General features: G+C 40.1%; 2 protein-coding genes across 2 annotated transcripts; both read left to right on the top strand.

Moving 5' to 3' along the window:
* The first annotated feature begins 6,825 nt into the window (after positions 1-6,825).
* On the top strand, positions 6,826-12,440 carry dlb (deltaB). Its single transcript, XM_063894472.1, has 7 exons — positions 6,826-7,061; positions 7,153-7,392; positions 7,528-7,585; positions 7,753-8,010; positions 9,056-9,417; positions 10,452-10,668; positions 10,884-12,440. Exons 1-7 carry the CDS (start codon positions 7,011-7,013, stop codon positions 11,597-11,599), a joined length of 1,902 nt encoding a protein of 633 aa, XP_063750542.1. The 5' UTR covers positions 6,826-7,010; the 3' UTR covers positions 11,600-12,440.
* A 1,817-nt stretch (positions 12,441-14,257) lies between these two features.
* On the top strand, positions 14,258-22,166 carry ppp1r14aa (protein phosphatase 1, regulatory (inhibitor) subunit 14Aa). The gene is made up of 4 exons (XM_063894266.1): positions 14,258-14,502; positions 17,165-17,245; positions 17,655-17,687; positions 21,118-22,166. The coding sequence occupies exons 1-4, from the start codon at positions 14,302-14,304 to the stop codon at positions 21,253-21,255; spliced, it is 453 nt and encodes a 150-aa protein (XP_063750336.1). The 5' UTR covers positions 14,258-14,301; the 3' UTR covers positions 21,256-22,166.
* The last annotated feature ends 1,060 nt before the right edge of the window (positions 22,167-23,226 follow it).

The raw sequence follows: 23,226 nt of genomic DNA, 5'->3' as shown, positions 1-23,226 counted from the left end.
CATAATTTGCTTAGCGATTTCAAGGAGGACTACCACTTGTAGATGTATTAACAGGTACACTGCACCCCTGTTTCTTGGTAGTTCTCCAAGACCCAGTACCACTCTGCAGTCCCAGGGTTGGAAAACTCTACATTGGTAAATGACACTGCCAACCTCAACAAGCTGCAACACTAACATGCTGATCACATTATTAATCTTCAATAATACCAACCCAACAATGTAACCTACATCACATTCCCTTTCAGCTGGAAAGAATATTTTCACATTGTGGTAACACAACTTTTACTTAAAAGATCTGAATATTTCTCTAAATTCTATTGTTATGTGATATCTTAGAGAGTAAACTAACAAACTAACGTTGCTTTACTGTCGGCATCTGGGCTTTGTGGAAACATGATCATCAAGCCAAAAGGAGTCGATGACACAAAGTACAGAGGCACATAAAAGCTTTCCACAGTGCGATGATCCTTGTGGTAGCTGTGGAGTACAGCTAACAAGCTGTTCAATAACAATGGGAGGAAAAAGATCCACCTGACCCCAACCCTGTTATCAATTATTAGGCCTGCATGACTCCAATTACCTGCTGACATTATAATTACTTTTGCTGACAATGTAATAGAACTATACACTGCAGCAAGAAGAGAAAAAAGAGAGAAGGTAGCACTGATTTGAAGTTCCTAGTGGTGACTGATGGAGGTGTTGCTAGTATACTTTGGTATAGAGTTGATATCTGAATCGAATAAAACATATTATCAGGTTCATCACAATAACAACCTGTGATTTATCATGATTAATCACACGTTTACTTGTAGTTAGGGGGAGATAAAGCAAGTACACGTCTGGTGTTTTATAAAGAAACTTGACAAACTAGTAGGATAAATCAGAGGTTTTTTTATTTATTATAACATGATTTGTCAATATTTGGAAATAATTACGACAAAGAGTATCAACTAGCCCGTCTTTACAGAGAACTGCTTTGATTCCCCTCTGTGTAATGTGTTATGTATATAGGGCTATTAACTCTGCTGCTATCATACTTTGAGCATCATCTGTTCCTACAGTGGTGACCCGGTCTGCTATCTCACACACTGCGCAACTTTAAGAAACTGTCACATGCTCCCGTCCCGCCAAATGCCTTTTCTCAGTTTTTACCGCACCTGAAGCGAAAGAGTGCAGAGCAAATGTAATGTATAAGGTGTGCCATTGCAATTCATGCTGCAGCATAACAGAAGGATGTTTGGGTCAAACTTGGTAATTTGGATTTATCGGACGCGTATTGTTACCGCTTACAGATTGATTGAGAGCATAATCACGTTAATGTTGACAGCCCTTATAATTAGTGATGAATGCCACATACTGGTGTGAATAAAATGATCTAAGTAATGGTTAAAAAAGAAATCTTTAATGATTTTGAAAACAAATCAACCATTCTTAGGTAGCGACCTCATTTAGGAACCTAGAGGCCTGAAGGTTGAAGATCTTCCTTATCTATTTACATCCCGAACACAACAGGGAGTAAAGGCTGTCACTGGATGGGCAGGACCAAATATGCTGCGTTTCAATAATTTAAGATCCTTCTCACTGCCATTTTGCATGTTGTGTGTGGTACCAACTCAATACAGATTGTTCAATAAACTTAACAGTGACTTCTTGACTTCACCATAGTGTTATGTGTATTTAATATTGAAAAAACATGTATAACTTTTATTAGTATAGTGCTGTGTTCATCAGAATTGCTGGTTCCACTGATTCTGTTCGGTAGCCACGCTAGCAAGCAGGATTAGTTTTTTGTCTTGACAGCGGGTAAGGTCCTCTTCTCCATTGATGTAGATCTTTTCCTTGCTATCCATGATCAGGTCGACCACAGCTCTATCATCAGAATACTTGATGATGGTGTTTGAGTTGAAAGGGGCAACTCAGTATTGTTTGTATCCAAAGTACAGCAATGCGCTCGAAAAAACAAAGCCCTGGTGTGCCCCGGTGTAAAGGACCAATGTGGAAGAGGTGTGTTGCAGGTTCATCCCCTGGGGTCTGCCTGTCAGGAAGTGAAAGAGCAACAAGCCCATAGCCCAGGTCTTTGAGCATTTAAGGGAATGTGTTCATTTGTCAGAAATGTTATGTTAAATGTTTCCATTTGCACAAAAACAAATCAATCAACCCTCCACAATAATTAACTGAACTACATTTTTCCTTTTATTGTGTTGACACAAAAATGTGTTGATTTTGTTGGTGTTGGTATGCTTTTAAAAGTAATGTCTACTGTATTTGAAATGTAAATGTTTCTTTGTGAAGCACTTTGCTCAACATGTGTTATTCTTTACTTCAATAAATCCTCTTAGCTCAACTACTAATCTTAAGAACTCTAATTATGGGATTGCAGGAAGGAAAAAGGGCTGTATATGTGTTGCAGGAACAAGGAGAAGGATTTTACTGCCTGATGGAAAGCCAAAGTAAAAGTGCAGGGATTTAGGAAAGTGCAGCAGTTCTGACTGTTTAACTGAAAGTCAGCTGTCCTGCTGGTGTCTGGAGGAGGGGTAAAGGAAAGGAGATTTAGCTTTTAAGTACAGATGGCCTGAGGAATCAAGATTGGCCTAAACCTTTTTCAAAACAGAAGTAAAAAAAGGAGTACACCCAAAACATAGATTACAATATTTCAACCTGTAATGTTGCTTGCCAGTCATTTGCATAGTAATGCACCTCCAAATACCTCACCCTCTGACTCAGCAATTATTTTTGCTTAATGGTGATTTTGCAGGGCTGTGTGCATCTTTAGGTACCCAACAGCACTAAAGCGTCCAGAATCTGAATGAGTTCAACCAATCAAACAAATCACATGCATACATTTGAGGTTGTATGTATGCACTGACATACGCACACACAAACAGAACATCCTGGCCTGCCAACCTCCCATCCATTCCTCCTATTGTCCCAGAGTCAGACAGCAGGATGGGGCTGCAGAAGTGGCCACAACAGGCGGACTTCTCCCCCGAGAGCCTGTAGGGTCAGATCTGAAGCAGCTCCCCCTCCCTTTCTCCACGTGTCCTCTGGGAGAGGGATCTCCAAGCTGCTGTGAGGAGGCAGATGCTGGCCACTCTTTCTAATGGGAGGTCCAAGGGTGGGGGTGACATGACTCCTCTTAGGTTCCCATGCCCTGTGGCACACTCATGTCACACTCCTGCAAGTAATACAGATGATAACAGCAGAGAGGGTGCACTGTCCATCTGCTCCCCTGACACAAAGACACTAAGAGATGCAGCGGTACTGTAGCTGGACGCCGAGCAACAGTGTGTGTGTACCACAGTAATACAAGAAGATGTGTGGGCCTTGCGTGTTTGTGACATGAGGGTGGTAAGAGATATAACATGATGTATAGGAGCATGTGCCACACACACACACACACACACACACACACACACACACACACACACACACACACACACACACACACACACACACACACACACACACACACACACACACACACACACACACACACACACTACAGTTAGTTACAAGTGTCTAAATGGTGTTAGCTATATATTCAAACAAAAACATTTAATTAGGAAATGTGAAAATGGGTGTGATCAGTTTGGGACTGTATGGCCATTTTTTATAGTGGGATATAAATTATATCTATACATCTTTTTGCTGTTATGCTGAAGGAAATGTAATCCTTTTGGGAGGTGAGCAGAAGGGTTTTTAAAAGAAATCTTTTCAGATCCAATATTAATCCAATTGTACTCTTGTAAGATTTGTTTAAAATACACAAGATTTATTTTTATTATTTTCCACACATAAGTATGCTTTGTTTGTAAATTAATTGAGGTTGATGTTGTATGTTGTGAATTTCTTCACAATGGCAAAATGCATTATTTGTTATCTATAGAACCTAAACACCAAAGTTGCAGCTTCTGGATGATCTTAATAAAGAGCAAGGTGTGGTGAAATAATCATGATGCTTTAAACTCTAGACTAGAGCATCATGATGTTGCCTGTGCTTGGTTCATTTTTTTCACAATTGTTTACCTGCTTATTAAGATCATCCAGAAGCTGCAACTTTGCTGTTTAGGTTCTATAGATAAAAAATAATGCATTTTGCCAGTGTGAAGAAAGTCACAACATACAACATCAACCTCAAGAAATTTACAAACAAAGCATACTTATGTGTTGAAAATGTACACTATGGTAAACAAAATTGTGAGCAGTTACCAGGGAACACATGAGGAATAAAGGGGGACTAACTGTTAACCATAATTCCTCATTTGAGTTGCCTTTGACATTTGAGAAGAAAGTGAGAGTGGGTTGTTGCATGGTAACAGTTTTGGTTGAATAAATGTTCTTAACAAAAGATATGTTGGCTGTCCGTACACAATCTGTACATACTACCCGAAGCCAAGTTGCAACTCTCAAACAACAGTTGGAAAGGAAGTTACATAGCTGGAAATTAGGTGTTTAATAAAGAATATTTCCTGTTGTAGAGTATATTCACAACATACTGTACCTCATTGCAATGTAACGAGAAGAATATCAACTTGTTGGAAAAGTCATTCACACATTAATTTTTTCTGATTCTGGTGATGCCTAAAGACGAGTAATCTCTGTTTTAAATGTCTTTTCACTGTTTCTATCTCTGAAGCTCGGAAAGCATGATTATTTGTTGTTTGTCAGATAGTCAGTTTAAATGATTTGGTTTTGTTACAAATCATAACATAATGATAAAGCATGAAGGACTACTTAGGAACTTAAGAACCACTTAGTTTCGATTTACTTGGGGTGAAAATCTGTAGGATAACTAATGTTAAAGAAATTATCTCTTCACTTAAGCTCTTAAGCTTGGATTCAGCAGCAGTTACTTCCTCATTTTATTTTGTCATTAGTTCCCTGCTAACTTTTTGTGTCCATATTATAGTGTGACCAAAAAGATTACTTTGATGATGACCTTTTTCTCCATATAAAATAAATGATGCCATATGCAGATGCAAGTTTTAAAATTCAGTAAGAAAGTTGAATGACATAATTCCTTGGCAGCCCTTTTGGAACCACTGTTCTTGGCTTGAGGTTTGACATAAAAGTGTGTAAGCTAACGTTGAACAACAACAAGAAGCTGCTCCAGCATTTTATCTACACTTTCTTTGCATACAACTGTGTGTTTTCTCCCTCCTTTAGAACCATGTCCTGCAGAGAAGCGTGCCAGGATGTTCAGGGGGCCACCTAAGGCACGCGTCCTCTCCACTCATTACAATATCAATGGAACCCAACCCCCCACCCGCCGGCTATCACATGCACATAACCCAACACACGCGTTCCAGGGGGGAATTAATAAACACAGATATGTCATTCATTTACCATCTTGAAATCTCTGACTTTTTGTCAGTTTGTCGAATTTATTACCCTTCTAAATCGATACTGCTTTTCATATCTTTTAGTGATTATTTGTTGATGTATCACATCATCATCACTTTTTGGATACAGAAGTTTGGATACACAAGTTCGCTTGAAGAAGCACCTTCAAGCGATCTTAACCAAGGAGTAGAGAAAAGAAAATAAATGCTTGTTTTAGGTTGTGAAACGTATATATAACTTCTATTATAATATAAATCTTATGCTGCTCACTATCAAATCAGTCATTTGGGTGGATCAGCTTTAAAGTAAATAACAGTTTAGGTGTGTAAACCCTCCACCATCCTGCGGCGACAGCTGCTGAAACCGACCGCCAGCCAGAACCCTCCTAAATCAATACTGTGTGTGTGTGTGTGTGTGTGTGTGTGTGTGTGTGTGTGTGTGTGTGTGTGTGTGTGTGTGTGTGTGTGTGTGTGTGTGTGTGTGTGTGTGTGTGTGTGTGTGTGTGTGTGTGTGTGTGTGTGTGTGTTTTAGAGCGAGAGGGGTTCCTGCAGAGTTTGGACTATCATGTTGCTTTTGTCTGGAATCATGAGAACAGCTGTATGGTAATCAACGGCACATGGTCGACCGTGTGGGGCTCCAAGCCGGCTATTGTCTCCCCAAAGCGTCCACCCGCAGCTCTCTCTCTCACCCCCCCCCCCCCTTCTTGTATACCCCCGTACCCTTCTCCAGGAGTGCGACAGAGGTCTGAATAGCCGCCAGACGCACAATAGTTCCTCTCCAGGACCTACCCTCTTTCTTTGTCACCACACACGCGTTGGAGCAATTATAATGCTGGGCATAAAGAAAGAAAAGTTATGCGCTATTCTTCCCCGCTTCCTTCTGATGTTGGTGTGGGCCAGCTCCAAAGAAAAAAACTAATAATGATCTGTACATTGGTGGAACATTTAACTCTTGACGTCCAAGTTTGATGTAAAGCAGAATCCTTGGTTTGATAGTGTCCTGGCACGCTCATTGTTTGACACATAGGCCTACACATTCCCAAAAATATGAGTGTCAAAGTATTTTTAAATATTTTGTATGGTGTTTGTGTTATTTTAGGCCTATAACTTACAGTTTTCCATCCACTCAGTAATAAAATAGAATACATTAATGTTATTTAATTTGAGCTCACAAACTTGGATAGACCTTTTGTGGCGCGTTTGATTCAATTCCACCACCCACATGCGTTAGGATGCATACAGATATGCTAAGATATCTGCCTTACACCAAAAATGCATATTCCTAATTACAATTCAGTCCAGGTGTAATGTGGGTTCCTAAATCCCCAGACAGACAGGCAGGCCGCCAGCCAGGCAGGGCAGGGGTGTAAGGCTGCTCCCCTGAGGTCGGCCCCGGCTCCTCCTCTTTGCCAGTGACGCGCAGCAACAGAGGGTATAAAATCACTCTGCGCCTTTTGAGTAGCAGCATCAAAACAAGTGGAGTGCCAAGCAGGACGGGGGAGAAGACTATCATCAAAAAACAAGGATTTAGGATAGACCAACTGGATAACAGACGTCAAAGAGATGAAACTTTTTTAAGTTTGATTCAACAGTTTTTGGGAATATTATCGCCAGCGACGAATGCGGACATTCACTTAGAAAATCAAACTCTGAGAACTCTGGGACAAAATGGCACATCTGCACCTGAGATACCTCTTAGCTCTGGCCTTAGTGCACATAGTAAGTTGGCTACCATTTTTGTACTGATAAAATAATCTTTACATGTCTTTACGCACAGCCTGTCTGACCTCGTGTGTTTCTGTCATTGCAGGTTTGTTCCTCTGGTGTGTTTGAGCTGAAGATAAACTCATACCACACGGCCCAGCGGATCTGCAGAAGACACAGGGACTGTCATATCTTTTTCAGGATTTGCCTCAAACACCCCGAGGATGTGATCTCAGCCGAGCCACCATGCACCTTTGGCACCGGACACACCAACGTTATCCGGGCTGATCACACCTCCATCTCCAGCAGCGCTCCAATCAGGGTGCCTTTCCACTTCAAATGGCCGGTAAATCAAAAATCATACTTAAACCATTACAATTTTTAGATTTTGGAAGTTTAAGGTTTGATATTAAGCACTTTATCAATGACAGATTCGTGCGTAAAATATCCACACTGAGCAATTCCATTTTTTATATTCCAGGGAACATTTTCGTTGATTATTGAAGCGTGGAACGCTGAATCTCCGACCGAATACACAGGTATGTTGTTTGTTCTATACCACGAGATGCTGAATTATTGGACTCACAGTGAGTCGAAGTTTTATGGATATCATTAAAACTTTATTCTGAGATAAATCACAAGTGCACGTATGGCTTTGCGCGGCCGCAGGCAGAGGTAATAACAATTGTGCCCATTCCCTCTTTAGACAACCAAAACAACCTTGTGAGCCGCCTGGCCACCCGGAGGAGACTTGCCATCGGGGAGGATTGGTCCCAGGATGTTCACTTCGGCGAGCAGAGCGAGCTGCGCTACTCCTACCACGTCTTCTGCGATGAGTACTACTTTGGAGACGGCTGTGCCGAATACTGCAGGCCGAGGGACGACACGCTTGGCCACTACACTTGCGACGAGGAGGGAAACCGCATCTGCCTGGAGGGCTGGAAGGGAAACTACTGCTCTGAACGTGAGTTTATTAATAAGTAGTACCGAAGTGTTCTGGAGCAAGGCACTTAAGCCTTAAAGTAGTTTGCCGAGGCACTTTAGGGACTAAAATATGAGGAGAGAAAACACTGCATTTCATTAAAAAAACATATGTAAAAAGTGAATAAAGAAAAATACAATAAAAAAAACAGTAGAAGAAACAAATTCATCATATTCATTAAATGGCATCCTTCTGGAAACTATCAACTGAAAGGTTATTGGAGTTTCCAGTCACTGCACTCTATTCACTAAACAACACAGCTCATCAGAAAATACATCAACAAACATCTAGCTTAGTCAAGAAATTTAGAGCAATAATAGAGTGGAGACAACTTGCATTTGTTACTCACAAATCAGTTATATGGAGGAAAAGCCCCAAGCTTTTGTCCTCCCAAGACTTGAGAAATTACACCCAAGCTGTCAGGGCAGAGATAAAAATAGCTTTTTGTTTTATCACTCTTGATTGTTGATCTCCCGCACGGACAGGAATGTTTTCAGAGCATATAGAGTTTCTTTTATGTTAGTGATGTCCCGTAGTGCTGTGCGTTACCGGCTGTGGTGTTCCATCTGCCTTTTGTTCTCTGTTACAATGAGAGAAAGAGCTGTGGCCCCTATTACACACAAACACACAATCATACACACACCTAGACTCACATCACCTTGAAGTAAGTGTGTGTGTGTGTGTGTGTGTGTGTGTGTGTGTGTGTGTGTGTGTGTGTGTGTGTGTGTGTGTGTGTGTGTGTGTGTGTGTGTGTGTGTGTGGAGTTGAAGATAAAAGAAAACGTTTTCTCCTGCAGTGTGCCTACCAGCTGCTTAGCTTAATACTTAACAAACAGTGAAGTCTGGAGCAGTGCTGGGGTCAGACAAGGGGCCCTATACGTGTGTGTGTGTGTGTGTGTGTGTGTGTGTGTGTGTGTGTGTGTGTGTGTGTGTGTGTGTGTGTGTGTGTGCGTGTGTGTGTGTGTAAGAGATGTATGAGGAGGCGTTCCCATTGTAATCGTCCCCCTCCCTTTCCCTCCCCTCTCCAGCCATCTGCTCGGCGGACTGCAGTGAGAAGCACGGCTACTGCGAGGCCCCTGGGGGCTGTACGTGTCGCATGGGCTGGCAGGGCCCCTTCTGCACAGAGTGCGTCCGCTACCCAGGCTGCCTCCATGGGACCTGCAGCCAACCATGGCAGTGTAATTGCCAGGAGGGCTGGGGGGGCCTCTTCTGCGACCAGGACCTCAACTACTGCACCAACCACAAGCCCTGTGCCAACGGAGCCACCTGCACCAACACGGGCCAGGGTAGCTACACCTGCACCTGCCGGCCCGGCTTCGGAGGAACCAACTGTGAGCTGGAGACCAACGAGTGTGACAGCAACCCCTGCAAGAACGGAGGCAGCTGCAACGTGAGTACACAAACTTGTTTTTGTTTTTTGTTTTAAGGTGCAATTAAACTGAAACACCTGCATAAAGAAATACAACCGTTAAAGATAAGATAAATAGGATCGCATGCATGTAATATCAAGTGTCTCAACAACAGAAATATAAGAACAGTATAATAATCAGAATACTTTATTTATCCCAGGGGAAATTAGTTTGATGCTCAATTTTAGAATACAATAAAATAAATGATAACAAACATAAATATAAATTGAATAAAAATACACATGAGAAGTTAAAGAAGAAAAAGAATGTGCATAAAAAGATAAACAAAATCTAAGAAAAAATAATTACATTTATATAAACTGAGAAAATGTAATTGATATGTTCAATAAAAGATGAAATCAAATTAAATACAATACAAATATGTATACAAACATGACAAACTAAAATAGAAATGTCAATGTACTACAATATTTAAAACAGTTTAAAAGAGTTTGGGCAGCTGATGATGGCATAGTGCCAGTCTAATAACTCAGGGTGCTACCAGTAAATACATTTTTTATTTAAATATACTAAATACAAAATAAAAATGAATTCAAAATATGATACAAATGAACTAAAAGGTATTTCAAAAGTTGCATTTCAGTCGGGTGAAGAGACAAGTCATTTATAATAAACAAGTATAATTAAAAATAAAAAAATGTTTCAAAGAAAAAAGTATGGAATCGTGTGGTGTCTGCATATACAGATAATAAGTTTAAAAGTGAAATATACAAGCTTGAGGTTCACTTAACAAAACCACAGTGTGTGTCTTCCACTACAAGGACAGTAAGCAATATGTTATAATGAAGTAGTTGCATTAGTTTATCTTTACTGGACTGCTGATCTGCAAATGTAATACTTGATGTATCCTGATTGTTGCATATTGAAAATGAAAAGTATCAGAGTTCATCCTTTTACCTACCATTCAAACAACTGCAGAACATGATGGCGCCATACATCCATCCCAAACTTTATTCAATTTTTAACATCGATACTTTTCTCCCTCTGTCCACAGGACCTGGAGAACGACTACTCATGCACCTGCCCACAGGGATTCTATGGTAAGAACTGCGAGATCATCGCCATGACTTGTGCGGACGGTCCCTGTTTCAACGGCGGCACTTGTGTGGAGGCCATAACTGGAGGCTACACCTGCCGCTGTCCCCCCAGCTATACCGGCTCCAACTGTGAGAAGAAGCTGGACCGCTGCAGCAACAGGCCCTGTCTGAACGGTGAGTGCCCTCTCTGGCGACATCTAGTGGCTGAAATGCAACCCAGCAGTTAGTTGGCAAAAATACCAAATCGTTTTCGTGAATCAGTGTCAATACTTCAGCATCATTGCACTTGCTGCAGGAGAGTGTTAAAATGTAATCACGTTAAGATCCTTTTAACAAAGGGGTCATCTCAGATCTCTTGGATGCTGAACAGTATTTTCTATCTCCTGCAGGTGGTGATTGTCTGGATCTCGGCCAGAGTGTCCTTTGCCGCTGTCAGGCCGGCTTCACTGGTGCCAACTGCCAGGTCAACATCGACGACTGTGCCTCCACCCCCTGCCAGAATGCCGGAACCTGCCAAGACGGTGTGAACGACTACACCTGCTCCTGCACCCTGGGGTACACTGGCAAGAACTGCAGTGTACGCTCAGATGCCTGCGGCGCTCTCCCATGCCAAAATGGTGGCACCTGCTTCACCCACTTTACCGGGCCGGTGTGCCAGTGCCCTAAAGGCTTCATGGGTCCCAGCTGTGAGTTCACTCTGCAGCCCAGTTTCAAGCCTGCTTTGCGTCAGAGCTCCCAGCCCTCCTCCGCCACCCTCACCGTCTCCTGCATCCTGGCCGTCCTGGTGCTGGTCCTGCTTGCAGGTATAATCTTCTTGAGGAGGAGGAAGAGGCTGCAGGGAAGGAAGCAGCTAAGCGACGTTGCAGTCTACAATGACTTAGAGAATGTCAACAACATTGGAGGAAGCGAAAGAGACTCTTTCCTCGGTCCCAACGGCATGTTCAAGATCAGCAACGGCACGGCTCGCCTTAGCCTCTCCCTCTGCCCAGACGGAAGATCTGGGTACCGGCCCACTCCCATGGAGAGCAGACTGGCCAGAGATGAGCGTCAGGACTTTATGTGGAGGGACGAGGCCGGCCTGGGCTCTGGAGCAGGGCTGAGATGAATCACAGAGAAAACACGGGACGTTCATACAGGGGTAAAGAAATATTAGCACTTGTTGCTCCTCTCTTGTCATGCACAGTGAAGAAAGGAGCGAATCCATGAGTTAAAAACCAATATGCTCATGCAGAAGATGTATCATTAAAAATGTAAGCATAAAAAAAAAAAATTAACAAATGAACTATTCTGCTAAAGATGATTTTCAAAGATTTTCGACTAGGTTTATGGGGCAAAGCTCTTCCATGATCCAAAGAAACAAATAATACGATCCACTTTTCATAGGACCTACAACACAAACCAAATACAGGAAGTCACAACACTCTGACCAACTTCAGAAAACCTACCCGAAATATGTATTAATGGGTTTTTGTTTTTTTAATATGTTCACTTTGTTTGACTGTTACTCATTTTTTAAACAATGATTTCTTTGTTTGCTTTTCAATCTTCCTTTGTACTTTATTTCCTTATTGTGTGTACCATCATAATTATTATTTATATTATTTATTTATTTCCAAAACGTTGTTAATGTCTTCTCTTCGATTGTCAAAGATGTAGAGCTATATTTATATAATGCTGAATGAAGACCGACACTTGATGTAGCTGGATGTTTTAGGGCTGTGTGAAATATCCCAAAGATATTCAGAGCAGGGATATGAAGAAAATGTGCTTTAACACAGCTGTTACTGTAATTTATATATATATATAGTTTATATACTCCTGATCAAATTGTTCTTTCATGTGCCATTTTATGTTCATGCCAAAGTTTGTGTTATGTTTTCATTCATATTATTTAATTCCATCATGTTGTGGTTGTGGTGTCGAATAAATGATTTGCTTTAATGCGATTCTGGTTTTTTCTGTTATTTTACAGTAGAGACACTTAATACTAATATGAACCTGAAGATGAATTTAATAGGGCCCTTTTAATCTATTATCCACTAAAAACGTACACCCTCTAAAATTGCATAGAATATCACTAGAATATAAAATATGTCCTTCGTAAAGTGAACACTCAGGAGGACCGTGCAGTGCTGTAGGAACATTTAATATCATAAATGAATTCAACGGCGGTATAATCAAGCTTCTTATTGATTGGTATTGACGCTGTGAAACAAATGTACAAATAAACACGTATACATTCTATAAAGGGCTTTGAAAGGTACTCAGTTACACATACAAGCTAAAATGAATTAGGAATAATCCTAAAAACAACAAATTTAAGTTATAACAAACACAATATTATTTATTATGCAGTTGTTTTTGGGAGGGGAGTTCCACCGGCAGGGGGGCAGATAAAGACAATTCTCTGACCGCTGTGGTCCAAAGATTTACAAATATGGGAAAGACAATAATTTATGGACAATATACAAGAAGACAAAATGGAAAGATCTGTTTAATAGGCTACTGGATCTTCTTTACTTTAAAGAGGCGTCTTCAATCCGCAGATACAGTTGCAGAGGTCAGATGCTTGTAGTTGTGACACCGTCAGCCATATTGATGCAACTGTGCAAACTGAAGATCTATAACAGGGAGCCTGGGGACGGTTGCAAAACGTTTTGTATTTCTATCTGGGATTCAGAGACTGTTCACTCTAGACCAAACCATTTTCTATATATTAAACTTACATATGTATGCCAATTATCTATACCATTTAAAGATGATTAAATGGCATCATTCACAAGATTAATTTCACTCTGTAGAGTCTCTTGGAGTTTGCAGAAAAGTGCTCTATAATCAAATGCAATATTATTATTATTATTATTATATTATTATTATTATTATTATTATTATTAACCATTTGAAAGGAAGAAAGTCAGATGGTGCAACAACCCTGGGGACAGAGGCAACACACATCAAGGACGGTTGCAACATGTTTAACATACAATACATTTAACTTATTAACTGAATAACCTTTTACATCTCAATGAGCAGAGTATTTTTTAGATATGTAAAATATAATTTCATTTATTTCTACAATAGTATTATAGTAGTATTTTTGTACGAAACTGCAACTGTTTTAAAAGCTGATTCATGCTGAAACTTGTTAAACTTGTCGTGTCTAATGATTCCAAGGTTATACAGGTCATATGTTTACAGCAGGCTATTTCTAACAAGACAATAACCAGTCTTGAAAGAAAAAGTATTAATACCGCAGTGTAGAAATACTTTGTTAAGTCCTTCATTCAAACTTTAAGTAAAAGTACAAAAGCATTAGCTTCATCAAATACTTAAAGTAACATAACTAAAAGTAGGAATGTCAGTGGATTATAATTAGTGATACATGAATGTGTTTATTGTGTCAATTTTGCAGCTGGTAAGGCACTAAGGAGCAAAATGTAATTGTCTTTTGCTGCAAGATATCTCAATTCATAATAGTATATCTTTATTACATTTTATTTATTATATGAACCTGCAAAGTAACTTGTTGTTGTAGTGAAGTAAAGCAGGCTATCATTAAATGAAAAATACTCAAGTACACATACCTTAAAATTGTACTTAAGGACAATACTTGAGTTAATGCGCTTAAATACTTTCCACTACTGATAATTATAAATGCCATTTAAGTCATGCAATGGTTCAGAATGCTGTTTGTATACCCCGAGTGTAAACATCCCAAGAGGACAGAACGTTGTTTAGCAGTGTGCCGCCCTGCTTCCCCCCTACTCTCCCTTCAGAGGAAGGGGAACACGTCAGAGCACAGCAGATATGGCAGCCGAGTGCACCGGAGCGGCTCTAGAGGAAACTGACGAAGTTAATTCATCAGATTTGGAGTTCCAGGATCATGGTGGCAACATACCGAAGAGACATGCCCGGGTTACCGTGAAGTACAACCGGAAGGAGCTGCAGAGGCGGCTGGATGTGGAGAAGTGGATCGACGAGTGTCTGGAGCGGCTGTACGCGGGGCAAGTGGGTGGATGAGGGAGCTGCACCCTTTAAATACTTTTAAAATGTTCTTAATTATATAATAAGCAGCGGTGGAGTACTCAGATCGTTTACTTAATGCAAAATACTCCAGTACAATTAAAAGCCTTGCATTTAAAATCTCACTTACAAGTTTAAAAACTTGTACATAAAGAATAAAAAGTAAAAGTGTATCTAATTTGTTTATGCAGAGAAATGCCATCCACATTTGATATTTTATTATATGCAAAACATCTTAAGTTAATAAATAGTGTTGCATCAATAAGCATTTAATTTCATTTGACGTGTTGTACCTTAAACTGATATTCCACTGGTTTTTAATGCAAACATTTTAGAAGTAACCAAAGCTGTCAGATACAGTATATCTATTGGAGTAAAAGTACAATATTTACCTATGAGATGTAGTGAAGTATAAAGTAACGTTAAATGGAAATACTTGGAAAGTACAAGTAACTCAAAATGGTGCTTAAGTACAGTTTTTATGTAAATTAACTTAGTTACTTTCCACCTCTGATAATAAGACAATATCCGAATCAAACATATTTCAATTTAAGATTATGTATAATTCTGAAGGTGCAATTCCATAAATTAAGCTATTGGAAATGAGGCTCTCAATATAAAGTTATTATATATTGACTGTAATTTGGCAAAATTAGATTACACAGTCCTGAGTTGTAGGCCTCTGATGATCTCTGAGGGGATAATGATTATTGTGGAGAGGTGGCCCATGCTGGTTCTCCTTACAAGGCCAAGCATCCTGTGCTTCACAGCTGAGCCCTTCCCAGGGGTATGTATCTGTCTCTGGGCTTGCCTTACATGGTCACTATGGAACTGAGAGAGAACAATAATTTATGGGGAAAAGGATCCAGAGGAAGGAAGGAGTTGTTTTTGGACATGAAGGGCATGTTTGTGCTATTTAGCAATGTAAATTAAAGAACGTATTGTTTAGATCATCTAAATGATAAGACAGTTATTTGAAGCAAAAGGACCAAACAGGGCTCAATGGATTCAAGGAGTTCACAGGGTTTAATTGTCATGTGCATAAAGCTACACTGTAGTTGGCAAGGAAAATCTTAAATTCCAGGCTCTTCTAACAATGCAACTTAACATAAAGATAAAAAGAAACAAGATGCAGTGCAACATTGCAAGTCAATTGCAGGGATAAGAAGATATATACAATGGAATAAGTTAGAACACAATATAAAACAACAGTAACAGTGTAATACAAATACATTAAATGTAGCTTTCAATAAAAGCTTGTTCCCAAAGTCAATGGCATATTCACATTAACCCAACAAATAGACAAAACATAGATTTGATGCAGTATGGGCACTTTTGACACTCTTAATATGATTTTAATGGTTCACGTCTGTTTTTTTATGTATTATCTAACAACTCAGACAACATTTCTTTTGTTGAACACACACAAACAGAGGAACAGACTTCATTTTCAGCTAGGATGGACCTGGACGTGGAAAAGGTGACCTGAATGTGATCTGTGCAGCTGTAGAGCAGAAGTCCTGTATGTGTCAATGGGATAACACAGTTCAGTGGTAGCCTATGTATGGGCAGAATGGACTGCCCCTTTCTCCCAGCTAAACTGGAACAACGTCTGTTTGTTTAAACAGAACAAGCCACTCTCTCATTGCTACATGAACATTGTCACTATTCAGCCCACAGAGCCTAAACATGCAAGTGATGGATATGCAATGTGTGCAGGCGGATTCTAAAGTCTTCAGTTGCTGGACACAAGGTTCCAGGATGCAAAATATTATTGTATCTTCCCCAGTACCTGAGGGTTCCCTGGAATGAACTGTTTGTGTAAATGAGTCCTGGCTCCTGTGTATATTTAGAGTTGCGTCAATATTTGTAACCCTGGTATTTTTATGGCTGCATGTCAGTCAGTACACCACTTTTGTTCTTAGGCCACCATAATGTTCACATCTGTAGTGCAGAGGGAAATATCTTGTCAACGAATTAATGGATTGCCCTTACATTTGCTACAGTTATTCAATGTCTGTACGGATGATAAACATCCCGTTACCCATTAATTTTCCCTCCTGCAACACCAGCTGGTCAGAATTGATTCATTCTGTACAGACCTTCAATATTTTCACAATTATGATCACTGTGTTCGCCAGACTTACTTGCGACCTGATACCTGATGGCAATCCTATCAGCCTCAGCTGTACTTTGTGCTAAATGCTATCTAGCAAATGTTTACATGCTAACATGCTATCTGCACTCTCACAGACACACTTATCTACACTACACCCATTCCTGAGATATTTTCCTAATCCTAACAGTAGCTGCTGTGTGTCCGCACATAGACTTTCGACCAATAGATCGATAGTGCAGCCTTACAGAGCCACGAGCATGGCAATGGCAGCACATCTTCAGTCTTTTCAATTTTAACAATGGATCAAAATGAATGATGCTTAAGACCTTCAGAAAGAAGGAAAGAAATCAAGATCTGAAGTTTTCAAACGATACCAAATATAGGCTGAAACAGTAAGAAATATATATGACATCAAATATAACAACTACAAAAAAAATAACCTTGTTGCCATGAATAGTTTAGTTCAGTATGATACTGTAAAATAATTGTTTACGATAATTAAGAGTCTGTCTGGGTTTGTTTTATCAGGAAGGTGATATGCCAGAGGAGGTGAACATTGACGACCTGATTGGCCTGCCTAACAATGATGAGCGAGTCAAAAAGTTACAGGTAACACATGACCTGTGTGTAAGAAGCTGTTGAAGGTGCTGGTATGAAACAGGAAAAGGGTTTACAGTGGACAATATTTACTAGTGCAGTCTTAAATAACGGCTTGAATTCACCTCACGATTGGAGTCTTTCTTCACAGAGATGAAGATATTTTGTTTAGAGAACCAACATTAACCCACACACACCATTCCTATCTTTTGATTTTAGTATTTTCTTTTAATCTTAATTACTTGGACTTTTCTATGTGACATTGGTGAGAACAAATCTTATTAAATAGAACAATAATGGAAACTTAAGTAACTCAAATACATATATAATAGTTGATACTGCACACTTAGTGATTGATATTGTTAAGTCTTAAAATGAATGTGTCTGGTTTGTTAAAACATGATCCCTCTTCCCCTGACAGGAGCTTCTTCGAACGTGCAACAACAACACAGAGGTATGTTTAACTTGGATGTTTTCATATTTGCCATTATCATGCATACCATATCTATGCAACTGCACAGTACAAGTGTCTGTGCATACACATTTACACACACACTGGTCACATGGACCTAAAAGGAAGCTGTAGCTCCTGACACCTCGTCCCATAGTTTCTCCACATTCTTTAACAATGGCTTTCTGTACTCTCTTGCCTTTTTCTGTTCATTTCAAACTGAAACAATGAGTCTTTCTGGCCTCGCTGTGGCCTGGTCTGAGATGCAAACCCAGGCAAAAGAGCAGGGAGGGTCAGGGTAGCTGCTGCTTTGTACTCAGACTTTGCTGTTGAGCATTGGTAAAAGAGTGGTCGATATTTGTTCAAAGTCTTAAACCAACACCTTTGAGTGTACACTAAAATATTTTCTGTTTAAACTGGACATTCAAAGATTCCCTTCTTTTGTGCTTCGAATGGTAATGATTGCAAAACTCAAAGGCTCTGTGTAAAGATTCATCCCGAACGTGTGTCCGAAGTCAATATGTGACTTCAATAGTCTGAGTTTTTTTAATTAAGTGGGCAAGTATCAAAGTAAAATGGTATAAAACAGCAATGGTATTGTCAATGGTAAGAAAGAATTTGCCAGAGTGGACTTGGAGCCAACTAAAAGAACCTGGGTTTTATCACTGTTTAGTTTGAGAAAGTTGGATGAGAACCAAGATTTGTTTTCCCGTAAGCAGTCGGAAAGGGTAGTGGGGGGGAGAGTGGAAGTGGGTTTGGTGGAAAAATAAAGCTGGGTGTCATCCGCGTAACAATGAAATTGGATAGTGTATCTTCTGCAGATATGGCCGAGAGGTAGGAGGTAGATGATAAATAGGAGGGGGCCCAAGACAGAACCATGAGGAACACCAGTGCAGACTGGATGGGATTGTGATGTGAAGTGTTCGAGTTGGACAAAGTGAGTACGGCCGGAGAGGAAAGGTCGGAACCAGGTGAGGGATGCGCCAGTGATATCAATGGAAGATAATCTGTCAAGTAGGATGTGATGTGAGATGGTGTCAAAGGCTGCAGTCAGATCAAGGAGGATGAGTATGGATAAGAGCCAAGAGTCAGCTGCTACCAGTAGATCTTTTGTGATTTTAACCATGGCCGTCTCTGTACTGTGTGAGGAGCGGAAACCAGACTGAAATTCTTCAAAAAGATTATTGTTGTGCAGATGAGTGTGGACCTGGGCTGCAACTGTTTTTTCGAGTATGTTGGAGAGAAACGGTAAATTACAGATTGCAGTGTATAAGATACACTGCTGAATTATGTAAATGTTGTAGACCTATTTTAACATCAGATAAACCTTAGATAGATTTTGAACTGAATGAAGGCGGAGGAATTTGACTCCCAACACTTTCTTTGGAAAGTTGTTTAAAGGGAATCTCTTAAAAAGTCGTATGAAAAGAGAAATAATAATAACACCAAGCAAACTGTTTTACATGAACACACAAAGCTGCTTCCAAGATGTGACATTTCATGCTTCCCAAGTTTTTACCATGAGGCAGTGGCTAGGGACTGGCTGGGCTGGCTTTCTGGAGCTGCTATTGCTTGTGTTATGCAGCAGCTCTTCACTTATTTATCCTTTATAACTGATAAAAAACAGACAGCCAAGGGTTGAAACAGAATTTCAACTGCTGATGAATTAAAACTAAAACAAATGAATCTACAAATGATTACAGTCAGCATAAAGATTATTTCCCCAGCTTTACCTGTCTTGTTGCCATAAGAGACCATGATACTGTGATTCCTATCAGGCTTAAAAAGCTCATACTCAGTATTTTACAAAGTAAGCAGTAGAAGAGGTCGACCCGAGTTGATGCTCAAATAAGTGTTTTTGTCTGGCATGTGCATTGAGATCACATTCTGGTAACTTATTTTTAGTGGTTTAGTTTGTCAGTTTTGAGAAATGAGCGTCACATTTAAGTCACAGAACACAAATGGAACTCTTTCTTAGCCCTCAGTTATAGTCCTGGGACCCCGCTGCTCTCCAAAGCCTTTTTCTATTTATGGACATTAAAACCTCTCAAATATTTTTAAAAAGGGGATAGAAAAGTACAAAAAACTAAATTGATTGACACTATTAATGATATTAATTGATGTTTTTTTAAAATATATTTCATATTGATCTTGGCACAAAATACATGAAAACTCATCCTTTCAAAGAGCTTTACTGTAATGGTGGTTTCCTTAATGCTGCCATTGTCCACTGTGAGTAGTGACCTTACCTAAAATCAGCTGTCACTCTGTAACAGTAGGCTGTTTTTTTTTTACCAATGCTATTTATTTATTTCTAAAAAATAATAACCAACTTAAACTCATAATGTATGTACTAACCATAATATGAGGAATTTATAGCTCAGAGGTTTCATATCAGTTAATGTGTTTTGAAACATGCTCACATCCTACATCTCCTATTTTTATGCCGCAATTTGGCTATTATGCTCACAGACCACTGTATATAACCATGTTTATGTGGCCTCAACAATGTTTTATTTAAAGCAGATGTGTTTAGTTTAGCAGTACTAAATGTAGCAGAGAAACAGGCATATACATGGGTTGTCGCTTTGCTCACCTGATAGCGCGTCGGCCCCCGGGCACAGACAGCCACTAGGCGACGTGTGGAAGACTTGGTTCAAATCTGGTCGACACTGTCAAAAAAAAAGAAGTATACTGAGTGGGTTTGTCTGTAACAGTAACTCCATTAAGGGTGAGCTATACGGAGTTTGTTTTGTCCAGCAGTGGCTCAGTCAGTAGGCGCTTGGACTGGGAATCGTAGGGTCACCGGTTCAAGCCCCCAAACAGACTTGAAATATGAAAAGTGGACTGCTACTTGGAGAGGCCCCAGTTCACCTCCTAGGCCCTGCTGTGGTGCCCTTGAGCAAGGCACCGGACACCTCCAATCCCCCCTCCCCATTGCTCCCTGGGCGCCTAGTACTAGGATGGGTTAAATGCAGAGGACCAATTTCACTGTGTGTGCTCTGCTGTGTGCATGTATGTGACAAATAAAGAGGGTTTCATCCTCCGATTCATCTTGTTCTACTGCCTTTTCCTGGATAAAAGCAGGTTAAATAATACAGGAAGGAAGGAATCATCCTCTCCGTCTGGAGTTAAATTTGTGATTTTAGCCTTTGTAGACCATTTACGTGCACAAAATCCTATATAACAGGCTACAGGAAAGGGAAAACCCCCCAAAATAGAACAGGGCCCCTTTAACATGGATACTGGATCATCTGGGAATCATGAATCATATTGAATATATACTTGACTTCACATGAGTGACAGACACAATACTTAATAACTAACAGATAGGGTTTGTATTGACAAATTTAAAAGACCAATTGAAACTCAGCAATAGTAAAATTGTGCTTGATCTCTACTTCATGTGACGCTGCTGCTGTGTTCCCCTCAGGCCTTCATCAGAGAGCTGGTGGTGAAGCTGGAGGGGGTCCACAAGCAGGAGGAGCTGCAGAGCGAAGGCATCGAGCATCCCGTCATCTGCCACAGCCACTACCGCCACGAGCCCTACCACTTCAACAACCATCAGTAACCCCACCAATACACCCGGCGCCCAAACCAGGCTCTCCAAGGACCCCTCCACCTGATCACACTGCCGCAAAACTGGTTGTTTCTTTTGAACTATGCAAGACGGACAAATCTACCTTAAAGCTCATTAAGACATTATATCTCAAGCAGACTTTGGTTGCCTGGCAACCTCAGTGATGACAGGAAGTTAGTGCTCCTGGCATAAAACACAAACACAACAATGTTTATATTTCCCAAAATGTAAAACTATTCCTGTAACCACTTATTTAAGAAACAACCCTTTTTCACATGTCTCGTGTTAATATTCAAGACTATGACATGAAATATAAATATGAAAGATAATCCTAGGAGTACAAGTTTCTCTCTAGAGATGCCATTTAGCACAAACAGTCATTTATTATACAGGGAAAGAATATGATAGAAACATAAATGCGTTCCCACTAAGTATTCCAGCACATTCTTTGCAGCTCTAGAAGCTGTAACTCTCAATTTTACTTGACTGGAAAACCCTATTTTATCTCAGTCTCACTGCTGTTATCCCCATATCCGCTGGTTAGAGGCAACCGTTTCTGGGACTAACTGATCAAGTCATTGAAGGAAAGCACTCTAACACTCTTGACATATATGACTTATTTAACATTAGTTAGATTATGATGTCATGAATGTTACAGTATTTATTGTCATGCTCACAGGACATGAAGTTAGATCCAAGTGTGACACTGGAAGTAATCCTGTTGCATTGCTTACACACTGTTGCTTTTTAATCTTTTACTGTCATGCATCCCTTCCCTTTTTGAGATATAGTGTTACTATATTTTAAGATTTTCCAGTACATTCGCAATTTGTTTGTATTGAGCATGAGACACTAGTCCTTTAATTTGCAGGATTTCTAAATAAAAAATGTGTTCTCTGTGGGTGCTTGTTTAATGTCGCAAATTGTTTGTTTCGCAGGTCAGAAGGCACTGACCATATGTGGATTGTCTGAACGACTTTACAGATTATTAGGTACTGCAAGAGTTAATACCATTAAATGTAGTAGATCCAACAAAAAACATGTGTCATTGTAGCTTCAAATGTTTCAAGGTTTCAAGGTTCAAGGTTCAAGTTCAGTTGTTGCCACTGAGATGTGATAATCCAAGTCATTCTTGAAGCTGTTATTGGGCTGGATCACTTCAAAACGTTTTGATTTTCCATTGACTTCTTTAAATCAATATTCTTTTGTATCCTAACAAAGAGTGGGACACGGGTCACTACCTTAGCTTTTTTGATGTGTTACAGTATGTAGCCACACGTATGATTCAGCATTACCAATACTGTCCACCTCCAATGCATGTACACAACATGCATTGGAGTAACACAAGTCAATGCAGAAGTAACACAAGTCAATGCATGCACTCAAATAGAGTTCATTGCAATTGTAAGTGCAAGACCAATAACACAACAAATACAAGCAAAATTCTTTACAGCCCAAACCTGCCCACCCCAAAATAACCCTGAGCAGGTTATTTCATGTAAGATCTGGGCCTATTGATAACCCTTCTGCGATATGGTCTTTAGAACTATTCAAAACTTCAATAAATAGGTGAACAAAATTGTATAATTAAAAAGCGTGTGTGAAGAAATTTAGCTTTTTAGCAAAGTCTGAGTGTTATTCTTCTGCGGACCGCAGGAACATCTTAGTGTACCCATAATGCCCACATACTGAATCAGCCAATGGAAGAGCTTCAAAGATCATTCATCACAGCTTCACAGCTCACACACACACACACACACACACACACACACACACACACACACACACACACACACACACACACACACACACACACACACACACACACACACACACACACACACACACACACACACACACACACTCGTCAGATTCCCCTGTAGCTCACATGATACAACCACAATCACAACAATCCTGTTTGATTCCTATATTTGAGTGGAACATCATCCCTTTCTCTGCCAC

This window comes from Eleginops maclovinus, chromosome 11, assembly GCF_036324505.1.
Source record: "Eleginops maclovinus isolate JMC-PN-2008 ecotype Puerto Natales chromosome 11, JC_Emac_rtc_rv5, whole genome shotgun sequence".
In the NCBI taxonomy this organism is placed as follows: domain Eukaryota; kingdom Metazoa; phylum Chordata; class Actinopteri; order Perciformes; family Eleginopidae; genus Eleginops; species Eleginops maclovinus.
Note: the sequence above shows the minus strand (reverse complement) of the source record. Positions and strands in the feature narration are given on the sequence as shown.

Bases quoted from the DNA above. Each gene is read 5' to 3' on its own strand.
- dlb (XM_063894472.1), top strand. From the start codon at position 7,011: ATGGCACATCTGCACCTGAGATACCTCTTAGCTCTGGCCTTAGTGCAC. The intron at 7,062-7,152 runs GTAAGTTGGCTA...CTGTCATTGCAG, and splicing joins CTCTGGCCTTAGTGCACATA to GTTTGTTCCTCTGGTGTGTT. The intron at 9,418-10,451 runs GTGAGTACACAA...CTCTGTCCACAG, and splicing joins AGAACGGAGGCAGCTGCAAC to GACCTGGAGAACGACTACTC.
- ppp1r14aa (XM_063894266.1), top strand. From the start codon at position 14,302: ATGGCAGCCGAGTGCACCGGAGCGGCTCTAGAGGAAACTGACGAAGTT. The intron at 17,246-17,654 runs GTAACACATGAC...TTCCCCTGACAG, and splicing joins AGCGAGTCAAAAAGTTACAG to GAGCTTCTTCGAACGTGCAA. The intron at 17,688-21,117 runs GTATGTTTAACT...TGTTCCCCTCAG, and splicing joins CGTGCAACAACAACACAGAG to GCCTTCATCAGAGAGCTGGT.